Source organism: Delphinus delphis, chromosome 7 (assembly GCF_949987515.2).
Source record: "Delphinus delphis chromosome 7, mDelDel1.2, whole genome shotgun sequence".
Classification (NCBI taxonomy): domain Eukaryota; kingdom Metazoa; phylum Chordata; class Mammalia; order Artiodactyla; family Delphinidae; genus Delphinus; species Delphinus delphis.
In genome coordinates this window covers 6,629,625-6,649,756 of record NC_082689.1, presented here as the reverse complement: position 1 = coordinate 6,649,756, position 20,132 = coordinate 6,629,625, and the positions used below count along the sequence as shown (strand labels likewise).

Sequence of the window (20,132 nt, the reverse complement as noted above, 5' to 3'; positions counted from 1 at the left end):
CCCGCGAGCGCTGGGTGGGATGCTTGTGGGTCCCTGAAGACAAGCCCCCCACTCTTCCCAGCCCCTCGCACTCGCTCCCTCACCTCTGCCCTCCACCCTGACACCTGACCCAAGCCCTTTCATAAGGGACAAGAATGGGCTTGTCTTCAGAGATGCAAAGGGACTGGCTACTTTCTTGGAAAGGCAAGGAGGAGAAAACACAGAGAATAAAGGAGAAATGACTTTATTATTATTGTTTTGAAAACTGTGGTAAAGTACACATCACGTGAAATTTGCCATCATAACCATTTGTAAGCATGCAGTCGACTGGCGTTAGGCACGTTCAAACTGTTGTGCAACTATCGCCACCATTCATCTCCAGCACCCCTCGTCTTCCTGAACTGAGACTCTGTCCCGCTAACACCAGCTCCCCATTCCGCCTCCCCAGCCCCCGCCCCCGCCCTTCTGCTTCCTGTCTCTATAAATTTGACACCCCAGGTATCTGGTATAACTGGAATCACACAGTGTTCATCCTTTTGTGACTGGCTAATTTCACTGAACATAATGTCCTCAGGGTTCATTCCTGCCTTAAAAGCAAAAACGATTTGATGTCCATAACTTATTCTGCCTCTGTGGTGACGCACAGGGCTCAGAGCCCCTGGTCAGTGAAGGTGTCCCCTGACCGGCCTTGCTGTCCTCGGGCACAGCGTGGAGGGGTTCGGGGAGGCAGCACCTGCTGGGGGGCACTGGAGGGCTGTGCCCTGTCCAGCACCTGGCCCACGTCTCCGCCAGGTGGCTGAAAGGCAGAATGGGGCTAGCCATCTCTCAGAGCGCTCCTGGCACTGCCTCTTCTTTGGCATGGGGAAGGAGCATCCTATGCGGCTGCAGGGTCTGGGGCGCAGGCTGGGGCTTGGGGTCTTCGGGGCTCCCTCACAGCCTGTCCCTCGTCATGGTCTGGGCACAGGACATCCGCCTCAAAACGGCCTTCATGAAGAGTGTGGTGCAGGTCACCGACGCCGTCAAGACCATCAAGGACCTGGAGGACTTCCAATTTGCCCCAAAGGCGACCCTTACTGCATTATCATGGTAAGCTGGGTTGGGGGGCTTCCTCCATCCTGGGCGGTTTGGGGGTTCTCACTCTGCTGACCGGCTTCCCCCTGGTCAGAGGTCCTGAGAGCATCTGAGGCACAAGGCGGCAGGCAGGGGTCTCTGAAGCCCCCCCGTCTCAGTTCTGCTTTGATCCAACTGAAGGAGTTCTGGGTATGACATGCGTATGTCCGATAAAGGGTTTCACGGCCAGGAAACATTCCGGAAGCCAGAGCTGAAGACCCTTCCCCTCTTGGGCCCTGATTTGCCACCGAGGTGGCTGGTTCAGGGCTGGGAGACAGAGGCCCACGGGCTCAGCCCTGAGGTTTCTCCATAGGCGGGACCAGGGGACAGGGCTCTGCTGTAAGCAGGACAAAGCTATTTTTGCACAGAACTTTGTTAAGATCTAGAAAGTGTCAACTGTCCAAAGGCAAGAGGCGGTGGCAGGGGCCGATGAGACTGTGGGGTGACCACTGTCCCTCGTCCCCAGGCCTCCCCACTCCCTTGCAATGTCTTGGTCCCTGGAAATCGCTCCAGCTGCATTGGAAGCAGCGGGAACGGAAGAGAGATGCGGGTAGAACAGGAGGCGCTGAGAAGGAAACAAACATTCCTGCTCGGGGCTGAGCGCTACACGCACGTGTAATTTCACGCCAGCCTGGCCCAGCCCTGTGAACCAGGCCCCCAAGTCCTCATTTTACACGTCAGGGCTCAGGCGGGGGACGTGACCTGCCCAAGGGCACACGGCCAGTAAATGCCAGACCTGAGTGAGAAGCGGCGGCCCATCTTCGCCCCACTCCTTCCACGAGACTTTGCTGCCTCCGCTAAAATGTCAAAGACCAACTGATGGTAAAAAGAATGGAGGCGATATGGGGTGTTAGAGCCCGTCATACAATGTCAGGTTCTCCTGGCTCTAACCCTGGGAGTGCGGCTGCCATCGTGGTCACTGTTGGCCCAAGCCCCTCTCTTGCCCATCCCGGGACTCTGGATGGCTTGACGGCTCACTGCCCTGCTGTCTGGGCAGGTGATCATCAAGGCAGAACCAACTGGCAGACTGGTTTCTCCAGTGCGGACCATGGCCATGGATGCCCTCTCGTACTTGAGGTGAGCTGAGCCCCTAACGAGGCCCCAAGTGCCTCTCTGGGGTGGAGGTAAAGTCTGAGACAACCCCTCAGTGCTTTTATGGGGAGGTTGCACCTCCTTTGCCCTCCCTTTTTGCCTTTGTAGCTGGAGTCTTGGGTGGCAGCTCCTGGGGCAGAGTGGGTCTTCCTAGGAGATGGGGGTCTGCTTCCACCTGCTCTTTTTTTTTTTTATAATTCTCAGCCGTATTTCAAGTCGGGCCCTTCTCCTTGGATTGGGAGGTGAATGGCAGGTGGGTGGGTTGTCCTTTGGTCCATCAGGGGATGTTTTGAGCTAGAAATCACACAGTGACACAGACTAGCACAGCCAGGAGATGGCATCCTTCAGGCCGGGGTGGGCTCAGTCAGGAAGTCTGTTTGTTGATACGGTATTGATACAGTTAATACAAAGTAATAGGATGCCTGATGGTTGTCTTCCTGGAATTGTCCATCCATTGGTGGGGCAGGGGGAGTGGGAAGAAGTTAGGCGTTTGTAAAATGAGTACTTGAGGTGGCTGGGTCATTGCTAGGAATTCTTCTATTGGGGCAGATTCGTATTCATATTCGGCCCATAGCAGAACTATGTGTCGCTTTAAAAGGGTGTACATAGGCAGATTTTATTTTATTTATTTATTTTTGGCTGTGTTGGGTCTTCGTTGCTGTGCGCGGGCTTCCTCTAGTTGCGGTGAGCGGGGGCTTCTCTTGTTGCAGAGCATGAGCTCTAGGTGTGCGGGCTTCAGTACTTGTGGCACGTGGGCTCAGTAGTTGTGGCTTGTGGGTTCTAGAGCGCAGGCTCAGTAGTTGTGGTGCACGGGCTTAGTTGCTCCGTGGCATGTGGGATCTTCCCGGACCAGAGCTCGCACCCCTGTCCCCTGCATTGGCAGGCAGATTCTTAACCACTGCACCACCAGGGAAGCCCTAGGCAGATTTTAAATAAAATTCACATACATCCGTTTAGGGACTTGGAGATAAGAAATGCATACACAAGGAATTATAGGTCAGAGCTGAGTATTTGTAGGTGAACCACAAAGGAAAAAATCTAAGACCAAAAAGGGGGCTACTAACAAGATGTGATTCAGCTGATGGGCTGTCAAGGGGCTGAGCATGAGAGTTGGCTTTTGACTTTTGACCTGGGCTTACAAGAGATGACTGGATTTGGGAAGGAGCTGGAGGTCCCAGCAGGGTGAAATATAGGAGGCACAACAGAGCCAATGGGGAACCTGTGACAGTTCCGATACCCTGCCCCACTGCAGACCTTTAAATGATTCCTGGAGCCAGGCACGGCCCCTGGGCCCCTTAAAAAGCCCTCCTAGGAGTCTAACGTGCACGTAGGCTTGAGACCTATCTATGAAGGGGACAGAAAGCGAGAATGAGCTCGTGTGCATCAAGCAGCTAGCTACCGCCCCCGAAGGTTTATGAAGACACACGTGGCTGGGCTCCACGCCTGAGTTTTTGATTCAGTAGCTCTGAGGTGCAGCCGTAGAATTTGCGTTTCTAATAAAAGCTCCAAGGGGCTGCTGCTGGTGGTCCAGGAATTACAGTTGAAAACTCCCGGGCTGGGACCAGCCTGGCAGGCAGAGCCTATGGTTGTGGTTCAGTGAGGACCAATGGAATGGTTCTGAATAGGAGAGGCGGAGGCTCACAGCAGGCAACAAGGAGAGAGGTGGCCTTGGACCCCTGAGTCTCCCGCTCAGTCACAGACAGTCCCTGGCCACCGGTGGGTGGAGCCGGGGCCCTTGGGGAGAGACGGTTGCCTGAACCCCCAACCAGAGGAGCTGGCCTCTCCCTCATTCTGTGACATGCCTCTACACCCCAGACTGGGCAGCGGGTGGCAGGGTCTCACCTCTCCACCGACCACTCCTCTTGTCACCACTTTCCCTAGCAAACTGAAGCCTTTCTACTCCACAGAGGAAAACAGTGAGCTGGTGGAGATTAGTATACACGCTGTCATTTCTCTCCAGCCCCCAGGAGAGAACGATGAGTCCATTAAGGTGGGTCCCTCTGGGCCACCTCATCTGCTGGGTCAGGACTTAGAAGTTTACGTTAACAGGAGCAGTGCCGAGAGCCTACCATCCTGAACCTGTGAGTGGCCAGAGGCAGCGAAGTGCAGCAGGCTCTATCAGTAAGTGTAAGGTGATGCTAGCTGCTGTAACAGATAAACTCCGAAATCTTCATGGTTTTACGAGATGAAAGTGTATTTGTCACTCACGTGAAGTCCAGTTGGCAGCAGCAGTGGCGAGGGGGCTGCTTCGTGCAGTTCTTCAGGGACCTGGGCTGACAGAGGCCTCACCGTGTCTAGTGCGTGGCTCCAAAGGTCCCTGTGGGTAGGGATAGCCAGCTTGAGAGAGAGGGCCTGGAGGATTTATGAGCTGTGTTGCCTGCCTTCCATTGGCCAGAACTCAGTCACATAGCTCCACCTAGATGCAAGGGGTCCTGGGAAATGTAGTCCCTGACTGCATGGCTGCTTCCCAATAAGGCTGTGGAAAAGCAGGACAATCTTTTGTGGACAGGGAGCCATCTGTGTCTCAAGGTCCTGGCCCTGGATGAGGGGTCAGGAGAACTGGGCTCTAGGAATTCGGTTTCCTCCTTTGCAAAATAGGCTCCTCTTGAGGTTGTCTTATACGTCACATGAGAAGCTACGTATAAAGAACTCGATCTGAGCAGAAATCAAAGGGCGGTTATCAGGCCATCTCACACTCCCTGGTGTGGACCGGCACAGAGTCCTGGTGTGTGGCTGTGTGAGCCCCCATTGCCGCCCAGTTCTCCCCTCTCTTGGCCACAGACCCTGTATGTGAATGCCCTGTGTGCCCTGGAGCAGCTGATGGAGGGCCTTGTGCAGAGGCAGCTGGACCCCAAGGGGCTGCAGGAGATGGTGCACGTGAGTTGCCTGGCAGAGGGCGAGGAGCCAGGGATGGCCACCCCTCCCAGAACACTGGCCTGAGGGCCAGACTCTCAGTGGGAAACAGGGGTATGCATTAAAAATTGATTTGGTAATTTTATTTAGATAAAACTTCAAATTGGCTGAAAAGTTTTGAGAATACTACAAAGAACTCCTGTATACCTTTCACCCAGATCCACGATTCTTAAATATTTTTAATATTTATTTGTTTATTTATCTATCTGTTTGGCTGTGTTGGGTCTTAGTTGTGGCATGTGGGATCTTCACTGCCACATGTGGGATCTTCCTTGCGGCATGTGGGATCTTTAGTTGCGGCATGTGAACTCTTAGTTGCGACATGTGGGATCTAGTTCCCTGATCAGCGATCGGACTGGGCCCCCTGCACTGGGACCTTGGAGTCTTAGCCACTGGACCACTGGGGAAGTCCCCAGATCCATGATTCTTAATATTTTGTGACATTTTCTTTTTCTCTCTCTCTTTTTTTTCTCATTACACACACACACACACACACACACACACACACACACACCATTTTGAATCATGGAGAGTTAGCTGTAGACATCAACAACAAGAATGTTCTCATATAACAACACAATATTCAAAATCATGAACTTTAACCGTGATGCCATGCTATACTCTAATCTACGTTCTATATTCATATTTCACTAACTGTCCCAATTATGTCCTTTACAGTTATTTCCTCCCAGACCCAGGACCCTCTCTGGATTATGAACCACATTTCACCGTCATGTGTCTTTAGTCTTTCTCCGTCAGTCTGGAACAATTTCTCAGTCTTTGTCTTCATAATCTCGGTATGTTTGACGTGTGCTGGGTGGGTTTTTTTTTTTAAATTAGACTGTTTGCTTTCTTATTATCGATTTTTCAGAGGTTGTACCTATTCTGGAAACAAGCCCTTTATCATCTATATGATTTGCGGATATTTTCTCCTGGTCTGTGACGTGCCTTTTCATTAATTTCACAGTGTCTTTTGAAAAGCAGAAGTTTCTAATTTTGATGAAGTCGAATTTATCATTTTTTTCTTTTATGGATCATGCTTTTGGTGTCATGTCTAAGAAATCTTTGCCTAACCCAAGATTTTCTCCTAGTTTTCTCCTAGAACTTGGTATTTTCAGGTTTTACAATTACGTCTGTGATATATTTTGAGTTGGTTTTAAATATGGATCAAAGTTTATTTTACTTTAATTTTTTTTTTGCATATGGATAACCAGTTGTTTCAGCACCATTTGTTGGAAAGACTGTCTTTTCTCCATTGCAACCTTTGCATCTTTGTCAAAAATCAGTTGACCCTATATGTATGGGTCTATTTCTGGACACCTATTCTGCGCTACTGATGTTTTTGTCTGTCTTTATACCAATGTCATCCTGTCTTGATTACTACAATATTATATAATAAGTCTTGGAATCAAGAGCAGAGAGTATAAGCTCACCGACTTTGTTCTTTGCTGCTATACCCCACAAATATTGATATGTTGTGTTCTAATTTTATTTTAGTTCAAAATGCATGTCAATTTCTTTCACTTCTCCTTTGACTCATGGATTATCTAGAAATTTCTAAATATTGGAGAGTTTTCCAGAGATCTTTTTGGTTTTAATTCCTGATTTAACTCCATTGCAGTCTGAGGACATACTTTGTATAATTCGAATTCTTTTAAATCGACTAAGACTTATTTTGTTGCCCGGGTACGGCCTATTGGTGAATGTTCTGTGTGTACTTGGAAAGTATTCTGCTGCATTGGGTGGTGTGTTCCTAAATATCGGTTAGGCCAAGTTGGCTGGCAGTGTTGTCCAAGTTTTCTATATCCTTTCTGATTTTGTCTTCTTTTTTTAAAAAAATAAATTCATTTAATTAATTAATTTATTATTTTTGGCTGCGTTGGGTCTTCATTGCTGCACGCGGGCTTTCTCTAGTTGCGGCGAGCAGGGGCTACTCTTCGTTGTGGTGCGCGGGCTTCTCATTGCGGTGTCTTCTCTTGTTGCGGAGCACAGGCTCTAGGCGCGCGGGCTTCAGTAGTTGTGGCACGCGGGCTCAGTAGTTGTGGCTTGCGGGCTCTAGAGCGCAGGCTCAGTAGTTGTGGCGCATGGGCTTAGTTGACCCGCGGCATGTGGGATCTTCCCGGACCAGGACTCGAACCGGTGTCCCCTGCAGGTACTGCAGTCTCTATCATTGTGGATTTGTTTATTTCTCCTTTCGGTTCTATCAGTTTTTGCTTTGTGTTTTGTTAAGCTGTGCTATTAGGTGCATGAACATGTAGGCCCTGGGGTGCAGGGTGGGCTGTGCTCCTGGCCTTTTTACCTCCAGACAAACATTTGGAACAAAGCCAAACACATCAGCCAAGCAGCTTCTTGGTGAGGATGCTGGGGCTGCTCTCTCTTTGCTCACAGCCTCAGCTCCCTAGTGGGGCGGGGAGGTGGGGGTGGGCTGCGAAGAAATCAGAAGTATCTGGAACCTCCCAGAGCTTTGAAAGTCACACTCTGAGTGGGAAAGACAAGGAGAGCAGTGATGGCCAGGAAAGGGCTGGCCTCAGGATTTTAACGTCCCCTTCTGTGTTCCGGGCTCTCCCCATAGCTCCTGGAAAAGTTTATCTTGTCGGAGAAAGAATGGGAGCGGGAGAAGGCGGTCAACCTCCACCTCCATCTCGTGCACATCTACGTCCAAAGCGTCGGTGTCTGCGTGAGTCCAGGAGCCCCCGACCCCCCAGCCTGCCGCCCTGACACCCACAGGGAAATGCCTGTCTGTATCCCAGAAGAGGAAACACTTCGGAAATCAAGTTCTGCCCCCCGGAGAGTCCCTTGGGAAGAGGCTGCCTCACTTGGCAATGGCGAAAGAGACCCTGGGAGATGCTGGCCCTGGGGCTCGGGGGTGCTGAGGAAGAGGGTGGGCCGGGTTTGGTGTGGCTCCGGGTTCTGTGGGGCCTGAGGTTCACACGGGGTGAGGACTCTGTAAGGAAAAGGGGCACACAACTATGAATACCATACTGCTTAGGAAAGTGAGTATTTACTTAGAATGAGAAAATAAATCACTACAAAATCTCAAATTTCACAAAGCTTGACAAGTACCACTAACATCATGAAATCTAGACAAGCAACAAGGGTTTTGCTGATCGAGCACGTGGCGCAGCTCCACGAGACCTCTCTTCCTACATTTGCTGGCCTCGTACTCTGACCGTCTGGTCATCAGGGATGGCGTTGGCAGGAGGACGATGGTGTCCTGGAGCCGGGGTGTGGGGACAGGACTCGCATCTCGGGGCTGGTGAAGAGTGAGAGCAAGGTGGGCAGGCCTCCAGTCCTGGAGCACCATTGAGTGGGGACCCAGGCCCAGTAAAGCGAAGCTGGGGCCAAGACTAGCGCTAAGTGACATTTGAGGCCAGGTCCCGTGCTGAGTGCACCACCTGGATTCTCTGTCGCAATTCTCAGGGCATTCCCTGAAGGAAGGGGCACCGTCATCATCTCTGAAGATAAGGAACAAGAGGACCCGAGGCTAAGAACCTACCCACGTCACACAGCTAGTGAGCGGGGAAGTCCAGATTTGAAGCCAGGGCTCACTTATAGGAGCGAGGCAGGTGCCCAGACATAGCACCTGGCCCCAGCCTGACAGGGTGTGTCCTGGGCAGACGCCTCAGATCTTGGCTGCTCGGCCTCCCGGGGCCCAGCCGTGGGACCTGGGGATGGAAGCTCGGGCTTCCCAGACGGGTGCTTTCAGAGCAGGGTTCACCCTCTCTGGCCACTGGTCGCACTGCCCTTGGTGTGCTCGGCTGGACAGAGCGTGTGAGCCTTGAGGTCTCCCGTGCCTCAGATCCCTCTGCTGCTGGGGCAGTTTGGCACTCTGGTCGGACTCATCGCCCCAGGCACCTGTGACTCGCACAGAACCCGCCTGGCCTCCGTGGAAGCCCTTTCCAGCCTCCTGGATCTTCATGGTACGGAGAGGGCACCGACAGCAGGGGTGTCGGCTATGGGGCTGTCCTGGAGGGGAGTGTGGTCCCTCTGCATAGACAAACAAGTGTGACCAGCAGGGATGGCGGAGGGGGTTCACAGCTCACTGGGAAGCCATGGAAGCTTCTGGACGGAGAGCCTCCTTGGGTCACCTCGACTCACTGAGGGCATGTGCTGGGCACTGAGGGGCCCCAGTGGGACAGGGTCAGCTCACAGATACCAAGGATGCGGCAGAACTGGCCAGCGATGAGCTCAGAGGGGGATGCGGTGGGGAGACCTTCAGGCGGGGAGCGTTGACCTCTGCGGTGGCCGCTGGAAGTTGGCAGAGCACCCACCTGAGCTGTGCACAGAGGGGTGAGGCAATGCGTTAGGTTGCCCAGATGCTGGAGGGTAGTCCAGGCCTGTGGAACCAGGGCGCCCCGAGGGCTGGGGCAGGAGGCCCCCACGATGGGGACCCTTTGTCCTGACCGATGGTGTCTGAAATTGTATTCCCACCAGCAAGCCAGACCTGCCCCTCCTGGGGTGCTTCCAAGGAGTTGGAGCTTGTGAAATATAAGGCGGAGCTGCAGGGCTCGGACGTGGAGAAGGTTTTCAGCGCGTCTTCCAGAATCGCCAAGGTGACGAGGGGAAGGTTGTGTGGGCCGTAGTCTCTGGGGGCCTGGGCCACCTCTGGGGGCTGGGACCTTGCTCAGCCTGGCTGCTCAGCCCCCATCCTCTTCTGGGGGTCATGGCTTCCACGGCCCTTGGTCCACCTCACGCCATATGTATTTAAATGGCCTGTGATGTGTTAAGATCCCTACTGTGGCGCGTGGCATATGGTAGGTGCTTAAAGGACCCCAGCTGTGTTCTCGTTGTCCCTAGCATGTGCTACACTGAGGGGGCTCCAGAAAGGATTGAACACGAGACCCTGCCCGCAGGTGTCAGCACACGGGCAGGCTGCTGGCACACTGGTGACTGAAAGTGTCCAGAGCCATCCAAACTCTCAGGGTTGCAGAGCGATGAGGTCTCTTCTGCCTCAGGGGCCAGAGGGGGCTCTGTGCAGTGGGAGGCTTGTGCGTCGGCAGCGAGGCGCAGGGCACACCCCGAGGGAAGGCAGCGAGGATCTGGGGAGGAGCTTCCTGCGTGGAGTTCAGTGGGGTGGGGGCAGGGGACGAGGAAAGGGAGGCGTTGGCGTGCATCCCTGTGGCCTTGACGCTGAGTGACATCCAAGCAGGCCTGTGACTGAGACGCGAGAGGCTGGGGGGCTGGGCGGCGGGGAGGAGGCTGGAGCAGCGCTTTGAGAGAGGATGCGGCTGGGCTGGGGCTGTGACATGGAGCGGAAGAGCGGAGACTGGCGGGCAGGGGAGTCCTTGGGCTTGGTTGTCGGACCCCGGGAACAGCCTGCTCTGGTTGTAGGTGGCGTGCTTGCAGTTTAGCTGCGATGAGGTGGCCCCGCTCGTCCAGAAGCTCTGTGAGAACATCGGGGCCATGAACCTCCAGCATGACAAGGCCTCTGTCACCTGGATAGGCACCTTCCTCCAGATGCGGGCCAAGGAGCTGGAGGACACGGTGACAGGGCTGTGGCCGGGTCACCTGGGGCCTGCGGCTGCCTGGTGCACCCAACCTAGAGGGCCGGGCAGGGGCCCGGCCTCGTGTGCTGAGGATTCTCCAGCCCCGCCCCCAAGTCCATGGTTGTAAAGAGGAGGAGGAAGTAGGGTTCTAGAACAAGAAAGAATATGGTGAAGGTGACTCGGTCAGTAAGTGGACGACGGGCTGGAGGCCCGAGACTCGCTCTCCTGGAGCACAGCCCCTCCTGAAAATTGGATAAAATCCTGGAAGGGACCAGAGGATGCATTGGAAGGGATGCTGAAGGTTTAACCTACCCAGCGTCCGCTTGGGCAAGAGTAGGGGTGTGCGGTGGGGTGAGGGCAGGAGGTCCATGAGGGCCGGGCTGCCCGGTGATGCCCCACCCCTTCCCAGGTGGCGGAGATCCTGGGCGCCATCCTGGTCCACCTGCTGGTAGTGGATCACCCGGACGTGCGACACCCCCTCATCGAGGGCATCCTTCTGCTGGCGCACTACCACCAGGAGACCGTCCTCACGTCCCTCCTGCCGCAGCCCCTGCCCACGGAGAGGTGGGTGCCCTGGGTGTGGGGTCACCCAGACTGTGCCCGACTCGCCGCCGCCGGCGTGTCCCAGAAGACCGGGGCCCGTCCGACCCTGGGGTGGGTCAAACCCTCTCCTTGCTTCTCCGTGGGAGGTGCAGCCTCTGGGAACCTCGGACCCGGAGCCTCAGCATTACAGCTGCATCCTATCAAGCTGGAGTTCGGATCCCACAGTGTCTTACGTGTCCTGGCCACTGGCTCTGGGCTCTCCCTTCTGCAGCCCTTTCCTCCCTGAGGGGGACAGAGCTCCGGGCCGGATAGACCACAGGACATGGGCCCCAAGGCCCGAGCAGACCACTGGAGAAGCTCTGCTCTGTCTTTCCTCCTTTCCAAATGGGGCCCTGAGAGGGAAGTGACTAGTCCAGGTGCCCAAGGGATGAAATGACAGAGCCTCAGGCCCCTCAGGTGGCCTCACAGTAAAGCAGTGCAAACCCTCCTTCTTGCGTCATTTTGATGAACAGTGCCCAGTCCCTGTGTCTCTGTCACAGCACCGCACAGGCAGCTGGTAGGATCTCACCAGTCTAGGGAGTGAGTGTGCTGGGATGGAACTGGAATTCCTTGAGGAGGGCCCAGAAAGGGGTGGACAGGCGTCCCCAGAGCAGCAGAGACCAGGGAGCAAAGGGCAGCCTTGAGACTTGGTGGAGAGAGACGTGGCAGATGGCACAGAAGATGCTGTGAGCAGAGAAAAAAGTTTCGAGCACAGGTGTCAGATCCAGAATCTCCCGGGCTGCCCTGTGTGAAATGCAGGCCTGGCTCTGCCGTGGAGCTGCTTCTCATAAGGTCAGCCCTGCCCCGGGTCCGGGTAGGATGGCAGTGCAGCAGGTGGCTTGATGTAAGGAGAGTTAGCCCCTCTCAGCAGTGCTGAGTGGGGCCTCTGGCTGGCTGGCTTTCACTGTATTGGTTAGCTATCACTGTGTAACAAATTGCCACCAACTTGGGAGCTTGAAACTGTTAACTGGGGTGTTAACTGAAGAAATAAATGACGGATGAGTGTATTAATATAGGTCACACTCACCTAGGATTTCCCACGTATTTCCTCATCGGATCCTCACAGCGGCCCTATGAGGCAGGTACTGGTGTCGCCCTCTTTTTACAGATGGGGAAACTGAGGCTCAGAGGGGTTGAGGCACTTGCCAGGGCCCCACAGCTGGCAGGCGGAGGAGCCCAGAGCTGGTCCTGGGAGTTGGGGCTCAGAATCCTCTCCTGTTCACAGAGAGACAATTCCGCACACTGAATGTCATTACACGTCCTGTTTCGTGGCTGAGAAATGGGCCTCTCTGAGGGGTAATTGTAAGAAGTTCTCCTTTCCAGTTCATGAATGTCCCGATCCTGTACCAGGAGAAGCTGCTGAAGCCGGCAGTGCTGATGCTGGAGAAGGGCGTGGACCAGGACGAGGCCCTGCGGGTGCTTTCCCCGCGCGCCCTCGGCAACGTGGCCCTCCGTGCCCCCAAGAAGGTCTGAGGGGCCGATGCCGGTGTGTCCCGGGGAATCAGGCTCGGGCTGATGGCTCCCGTGCCCCCCAGGTGAGGCAGTACCAGAAGCTTTTACTGGAGAAGTGCCTGTGCCCCCTGAGGGGGCCTGTGAGCACCACCGCAACCTCCGAGGGCATGGAGACCCTGGCCAAGGTCCTGGCTGAGCTGCGGGAAGGGGACGTGGGGTCCGACTTCCATGCCGTCTCTGAACGGTGCAGAGCCTTCTTTGACCACATGAGTCCGCACTGGAGCCTTGCTCAGCCCTGGCCCTCATGGGGGCCCCTCAGAAATGGCTGCTGAGTGGACGAGTGGCCACTTCTAATCCCCTAAAGAAGAGACGCACCCTGGAACAAAAAGGGGTACAAGGTCTGACGTGTTGCTGATGTTTCGATTGGCTGATCATGGCATCCGATAAAAAATAAAATCTCTTGTTCTAGAGCCCATGGGATCCTTCTCCCCGATTTTAATTCCTCGCAGCCACAAATGCTCTTTGGACAGCTGTGGCATGCGAGATGGGGACTCCGCTAGGCGGCGGTGAGCAATCAGATGCAGCGCGGCCCTCATCTAGGGAAGAGAAGATCACAAACACCAGAATAACGCCCAGTCCCGAGAGCCCTGCAAGCGAAACTCCATCCTGATGGAATGACCCAGAAGGCTTCGCAGGGCCCGAGGCATTTAAGAGGGACCACCTCTTAATGGCTGTGGTTTTGTTGGGCTTCCTGCTTCCCAAGTTTCAGAAATTGTTTGTCCACCTCCGCTGCAGGAGAGCGAGCTACTGCGTTTAAAAGCCTTCGTCCTCTTCGGGAAGCTGGCAAAGGTGGTCAGGATTTCCAAGAAGCATTTCTTCAAAGAGGAAGTGAAGAAAGCCTGGGTCCCCCTCATGCTGCAGGATCCCTGCTCCAGTGCAGCCCAGGTGAGACACACCTGGGCTTTGTGTATAAAGTCCAGGGCCCGCTGTCCCCAAAAGGAACACACGCTTTGGGGCTGCCAGCCCGGCTAGCTGGGGTGTCCCCTTCCTCGCTCAGTCTTCCCGAGACCCCAAAGGCCATGATCTGCTGGTTCCTCGCACCAGGCTGGGAAAGGCACCAGTCGAGATGACCCACACACCGGCTTATTGAGGAATCTGGGCTCTGGGGCGGGGGGAAGAATGGTGGAGTTTCCTTCTTCTCCAGGGGCCTTCACCAGCCGCCCTTTCTTTTACCAGATTCTATAAGTTGCTTTCCCTTTTGGGAATTATGACTCGGTCAGGTTTAACACTCCCCTTAAATCTGTCCTCTCTGGCTCCCTGTGGGGCAGGCTCGTGCTGAGGTTGCCGGGAGGACTGGAGGGTGCCTAGCTTTCCCACCCCTTTTCTCCCCCTTCTCCGAGGCCTCGCTGCTCTGTTGCTTTGGGGTCGGGGGAGGCCCACACCCCCTCGCTTAGCTCCCGCCTCTCAGGCTAACACGGCTGCCTGGGGACACACGTGTACGGAGCCCCTCGCCCCCTGTGCCACCCATGACCCTGACCTCTGTCTTCCCTGCTCCCTGTCTCCATGTGTGGACTGGGGAGGGGATGGTGGCTGAGATGAGGGGTGGTCCTGCCGCCCCTCAGGAGCCGTGGGGATGCGGCTGGCCCCAAACGAGGCGTCCTCAACAGAGCGTGTTCAACTACCGTCTTAACCCCGCTTCTGGGGCCACAAGCTTAGTCCCCTCAATCTTGCTGCTGAGAGCTGAGGCTTCCACGTAGGGGTGGGGATCGAGGTAGGAAGTGACAGCACACCCAGAAAGGTGACCGAGAGGGTTTCATGAAGGGGCCACAGAGAGGAGAGACCAACATGGCTTGGGGCCCCAGCGGGTGCTGCCCGTCCTACTCCCGGGGGAATAGAAACCCCAGCCTCCCTCCCGGCCCTCCAATCAGCATCTTCCTGTGCCTAACCCCACCGGAGGCCGGAGACTGGGGGGCCTAATTGCTGCAGGGCACAGGCACAGGCAGAACCGGTGGAGGGGATCCGGGGGGATGAGAGAGCTCACTCCCATCGTGGCAATCGCAGCCAGGCCCCTGACCCCCAGTCTCCTGGAGGGGCAGGTCCCCGGCGGGGCTGCCGAGGGCACCAAGGTGCTGGCCAGTGGCTGAGGGGGCGAGTGTGGCTGCACCTGCTCCCAAGGGGTTTTAGTAACTGTGCACACAGGCGTGACATGGGCTGGGGGGCCTGGGTCCCAGGCATCCTCCCAGGGCCCACCAGCCCGCCCTTCTTTGGCTCTCTGAGGCTTTTGGGGGCCGCCCTCGAGTTTACTGACGGAACGCCAGTCCTGGCAGCCCCACCCCTTGTGTGAACGCCCTGGGTCTGCCTGGCACCTCCCCTGCTGTCCTGTCCTGTGTCCCTCTAGGCCTGTGTGGCTACCATGTTTCCGTGTGTGCACTTCTGGGGCTGGAAGGCCCTGGAGAGCTCCTCGGACCAAAGTGATGCCATTGCCCCCAAGGACATGACCAGTTTCCAGATAATCCTGTGCTCTGTCTTGGTGAGGAAGCTGAGGGGGGATGGCCCCATGGGAGGCGGCCCCCGGGGGCTTGGGGCTTCATCCTGTGACCTTGCGTTCACCTTCTGGACGTGCGGTGTTGAGACCAGCTCTGTCCAGCAGAAAGAGAATGCAAACCACATACATACCCATTTTTAAGATTTCTGTTAATGTGAAAAGAGGTGAAACCAAATTTAATAGATTTTATTTAACCCAGTAGATCCAAATCATCATCATTTCAACATGCAATCAATATAAAATTATAAATGTCATCGTTTACCTTCTTGGGGTAGTGTCTTCAACATCCGGGAGGCACTTTACACTTAATTCAGACTAGCCACATGTCAGGTGCTCAAGGACCAGGTGTGGTCAGTGGCTACCATATTGGACAGTGCAGGTTGTGGGCAAGTGTAATCTCTCTGGGTCAGAGAAGAATAACTGAAGACTGAAGGTCCTTAAGTTGCTCAGCTACAAATCTGCTGTGTGACTTTGATATGTGCACTTGCCCTCTCTGGGCAGACCCTTCAGCCTCAGACAGATGGGACTGTTCTTTGTGAGCAGCTGGTCTCCAGGACCTCATCCTCCATGGCTCTGGGTGCCACTTGTTTTTTGCAGACTCAGAGAAAGCCTCCCGTTCTCTACAGCTTCTTGCTAGAAACAATGACGTATGTTAAAAGTAACTTGTCAAGGATCAGAATCGCTGCATGTAACCTGGCAGGTGAGCAGGCAAGTGTTTCCTGATGCAGGAGGGAGCTTGAAGGCCATCAGGTCAGACCCAGACCTGGAGCAGGGGGACAGGCGTTGGGACCTGGGTTCAGGTGGAAGTCCCTGTCTGTGTGTCCCAAGGAGCTTCCTACATGCCCTATTCTCAACTAAGCATCCTCAACTAAACCCTCAACAGGGACCCTCCTAAGGTGAACCCAGATCTCTCACTGACCTAATATTCGTGTGATGAACATTTCCTGGCTATCATTTCAGGAATCATTATGAAGCAGATGTCTGCACGTTACCTTAAAAATCTGGACTTTCCTACATTACGGAATTGTAAGTAATGGAGACTCAAGTATGAGTCAAAAATGAGTCCACTAAGCTCATTTGGGAGCTTAGGGAAACTGCCTGAGGGGAGAGGCAGCTGACCCTGGTTGTCTTTGGGGGTAGGGGTGTAACCAGGGCACAGAGAGGTGGATGAGCGGGACGTGTGATGGGCTTTCCAGCAAGACAGCTCTGAGGGCTCCCTGTGCTCTCTGCCCGCTCCCTGCCACACGCTTTGATGAAATAACTCGCCCTGATTCATATGGCTGGTCCACACAGCAGTTGGGTCCTGTGGGTGGTCTTTCTGTCCCTATTGACGTAACGGAAGCCCCCAGAGATGGGAGTTGTGTGTGGAGACGTGGCTGCACCTGCCACCTTCTGAATTCACACACAGTGGGGTGAAGTCCACAGCCCCTGTGAGCCCCTCGCCCCACAGTCAGCTCCCCGGGCAGGGCTTTCATCAGCACCCACTGCCCAGGGCAGGCGGAGGGCGCGGGCCTGGCCTCGAGGGTCCCCATCCTCTCCTGATTAAGCTCGCTCTCAGCTCTCCAGGAGCTACAGCTGGACTCAGATCCTGGGGTCCGGAGGGCATCCCTGGAGACTCTCACAATCTTGGATACCTGTAGTCATCACTGGCTTTTGGCTTCACCCTAAGGAATTTCCTAGGTGGTCTGAATACAGAATGTACCTGCCTCTCCCCAGCGTGCCAACCCCACCACGGCGATGCAAACCACTTTTAATTTAGTTTGTAAGAAAAGCATTGTTCTTAAATAATCAGTGTCCCTTTCTTTCCTCCCATTGAAATAAACCTCCCTTGCCATTTGGAGAGCAGATTCCTGACTGTAAGGTGATGTCGCCCCAGAGCCAAGACAGTGGGACAAAGGGCAACTTCACTCCCGCTTCCCCCGAGTGTGTGTAGGTCCGGCAGCTCCTCTCAGCCCAGAGGATCTGGAGACCCCCTTGTGTCTTCACCGCATTTCAGCTCCACAGTTCCACCCATGTGGATGGTGTGTCCATTGCCAGGCACTGTGCTGGGGTAACCAGAGGAGCCCAGCTGCTGTCTGGACTCTGCTTCCAGGGACCCCGCTCTTAAAGGGACAGGAGGCATCTACCAGTGACCATGATACGCATCATGGTGAGGGAGGGTGGCCGCCAGTGGGGGCAGTGCTGGTGCCCGTGCAGCGCACAGGGAGTGTTCACAGCCAGGAGGTAATCCGGGGGGGTTCAGAGAGGAAGTGACACCACACCCTCTACCCTCACCCTTTCCACATCAGGGCCTGCTGGACCAGGATGGGGAGGGACCCAGCAAGGCCTGGCGCAGAGCCCAGCAGAGGGTCAAGAAGGAGGAATTATCTCCAAGCCCAAGAAACAAGCAGGCACCACCCTGGGCACCATGGGCGGAGGTGCTGAGCACCCAGAAATCAACCTGCACCAGAGGCTTCTGGGAAGCGTGCTCTCACACTGTTTGGCGGCTCCCGTGGAATAGACAGTGAAGTTATTTCCCGCCAAGTGATGAAGATCGTTGCTGCCGGAAGACTTGAGTCCCACTGACACAGTTGAAAGGGATGTGCCCTTCGGTACAGGTCCTGGGGGAAGCCATAGAATTGTAAAATCAGGTCTCTGATCAATTCCCTTAATGCCCCTGCGAAACATTTCCAGATGATTTATAGACCCAAACTCAGAAAGCAAAAATTTAAGACAACATAGTATTGTCTTAAACCTACCCTAGGTTTTCCTTTAAAAGTAATAGAAGCCAGCAAAAATAAAGCATCAACTTTTCTATGTTAAAATATATCTTCTGTACGATAAAATATCATAAAGTTAAGTCGCAGATGGAAGAAGTTACTTGCAATTTATATAAAACTAGATTGATTCATACAATTGGATTGGCATACAGCATATGCCCACATCAGTAACACAGCAAATTAAAAAGCAGTGTCATGAGAGTGCTTGAAAGGCCAGGCCCCCCAGGAAGGCATGCGAACTGCAATGCTGTGCATTTCACACCCACAACAGTGGCGCTGGCTAGTGGCAGCGGCGTGGGGAAATGGGACCTTTCATTATTGCTGGATGGAGTGCAAATGGGATTAGGCATTTGGGAGAGGACTTTGGCAATAATTATGGAAGTTGAAGACATGACCAAGTCACCTCTGGGTGGGGCTGCAGGTCGATCTGCACATGTGCACAAGGATGGTGGCTGAAGAGTATTCTTAGCAGCAAACACCCAGTGGGACAGTGGGACACACCAGCTACCTAAGGAACTCTACAATGAGACCCATGTTCATCAGTCAGCTCCTGTCAAATGCAAGCACCTCTTGGTGAGACAAAGTTGCTCAGTGCATACAGCCCCGAGTTATTTATGTGAGTTAAAAACATATACCATTCTGTATAGTTAATGGGGTCCTTTATTGGCAGATCCTATAAATTGGCTGAGAGGATCTAGCCAACTTCCTCTAGGCCCTTCTGCCACACCTTCCTCCCCTAGGCGATACAGCATCACAAACTCAGTTTTCCAGCCTCTGGCAGCTAGGCCTGGCCAGTGAGACTTCGCACGACTGCTAGGTATGGAGGGCGGGGGAGGGAGGCCAGGCACAAGCAGTTTTGGGCAAGGATGATAGCTTTCCTGTTGAAGGAGAAATGGGGGTTGTGCTCTCAGGAAGCCGCAGGCACGCGGGAAAGGTCTAGAATTGCAGGGCCATACCCATCCGGTCTGAGCCAGCAGTCCCCTGCCAGCCTGTACTGAGGGAAAATGAACATCCTGCAAGGTGTAAGGCTCTTGGCCAGGCTCTCGGCTCCAGGCAGTGCAGGCCCTCCCAGTTCACAGGGCTCTGGGCTGAACGTGGCCCCCCAGATTCACAAGTGGAAGCCCTAACCCCCAGTGTGATGGTAGCTGAGACAGGGCCTTTGGGAGGTAATTGGGTTTGGATGAGGTCACAAGGGTGGGGCCCCCATGACGGGATCAGTGCCCTCCTAAGAGACACCAGAGCTCCTCCTCTGTCCACATGACATGGCAAGAAGGTGGCTGTCTTCGGGCCGGGGGTCCTCCCAGAGCCCGACTGTGCTGGCTCCCTGATCTCAGTCTTCCAGCCTCCAGAAACAAACTTCTTTTGTTTAAGTACCCAGTCTTTGGTATTTTGTTACGGCAGCCAGAGCTGAGTAAAACACGCAGGTAATGTCCTAGTGAAACAAGATGTGGGTGGAAAGCGTACATCAATACAGGGAGAATGGTCACCTAGGGACGGAGGGTGGGAAGGAAAGGTGTGCAACTCAATCTCATCTCTAAACTTTTACTTAAAAAATCCATTACACACAGCAATATATTAACCATTTACTCAGGATGTTGGTACATGGGTTTTGTCACTGTGTTCTGAGTACCTGAAATATTTTATCTAAAAAAGTCACTGTCCAAGGCCAAGTTATAAGGGGGGAATTTATACTCGGAGATCATTGAAATCCCACCAGAGAGAGATGCGAGAACCAGTGAATTGCCAGAGCTCCCTGCGTTCCCGGCGTCTACCTTGGCCCATTCCAGTACAAGCCAATAAGCCCTCTGTACCTTATGGTGGCCCAGATGAGAAACTGTCTCTACAACTGAAAAAACAAAAACAAGAATTAAAAAATTTAAATGTTATGTGTATCAAAAATATAGACAAAATTAAAGGGCATAGAAATTAAAACAATCAATCAAAAAACCAAAAAAAAAAAAAAAAAGAAAGTCACTGTGATATCCTATTATAAACAGCTCCAATAAAAATCATGAGGTGTCATGGGTGCTGTGTCATGGGTGCTGAGTGACTACAAGTGTGTTTTGGGACCATCACAGGACTGTTTATGTTTTCATCTAAAAATACTAGGAATTACTTTCATGGGTTAAGTTGTACGATGGTTCAATTTGTTACCTCCTATTATGGAAGATACCAAGTCCCATGGGTCTGAATTTAAAAGACTAAGCAGCTGTA

General features: G+C 53.9%; 1 protein-coding gene across 1 annotated transcript in view; it reads left to right on the top strand.

Annotated features, from left to right (window-relative positions):
- The window catches only part of MROH2A (maestro heat like repeat family member 2A), a 29,922-nt gene extending 12,951 nt beyond the window's left edge, over positions 1-16,971 (top strand). The window contains 17 exon segments of the mRNA XM_060017066.1: positions 944-1,065; positions 1,209-1,239; positions 2,087-2,166; positions 4,063-4,171; positions 4,963-5,058; positions 7,667-7,771; positions 8,894-9,014; positions 9,529-9,647; positions 10,426-10,578; positions 10,990-11,157; positions 12,486-12,629; positions 12,698-12,880; positions 13,410-13,559; positions 15,013-15,144; positions 15,757-15,859; positions 16,120-16,185; positions 16,718-16,971. Coding sequence (XP_059873049.1) covers positions 944-1,065; positions 1,209-1,239; positions 2,087-2,166; positions 4,063-4,171; positions 4,963-5,058; positions 7,667-7,771; positions 8,894-9,014; positions 9,529-9,647; positions 10,426-10,578; positions 10,990-11,157; positions 12,486-12,629; positions 12,698-12,880; positions 13,410-13,559; positions 15,013-15,144; positions 15,757-15,859; positions 16,120-16,185; positions 16,718-16,839 — 2,004 coding nt within the window. The 3' untranslated portion in view covers positions 16,840-16,971.
- Positions 16,972-20,132: the final 3,161 nt, after the last annotated feature.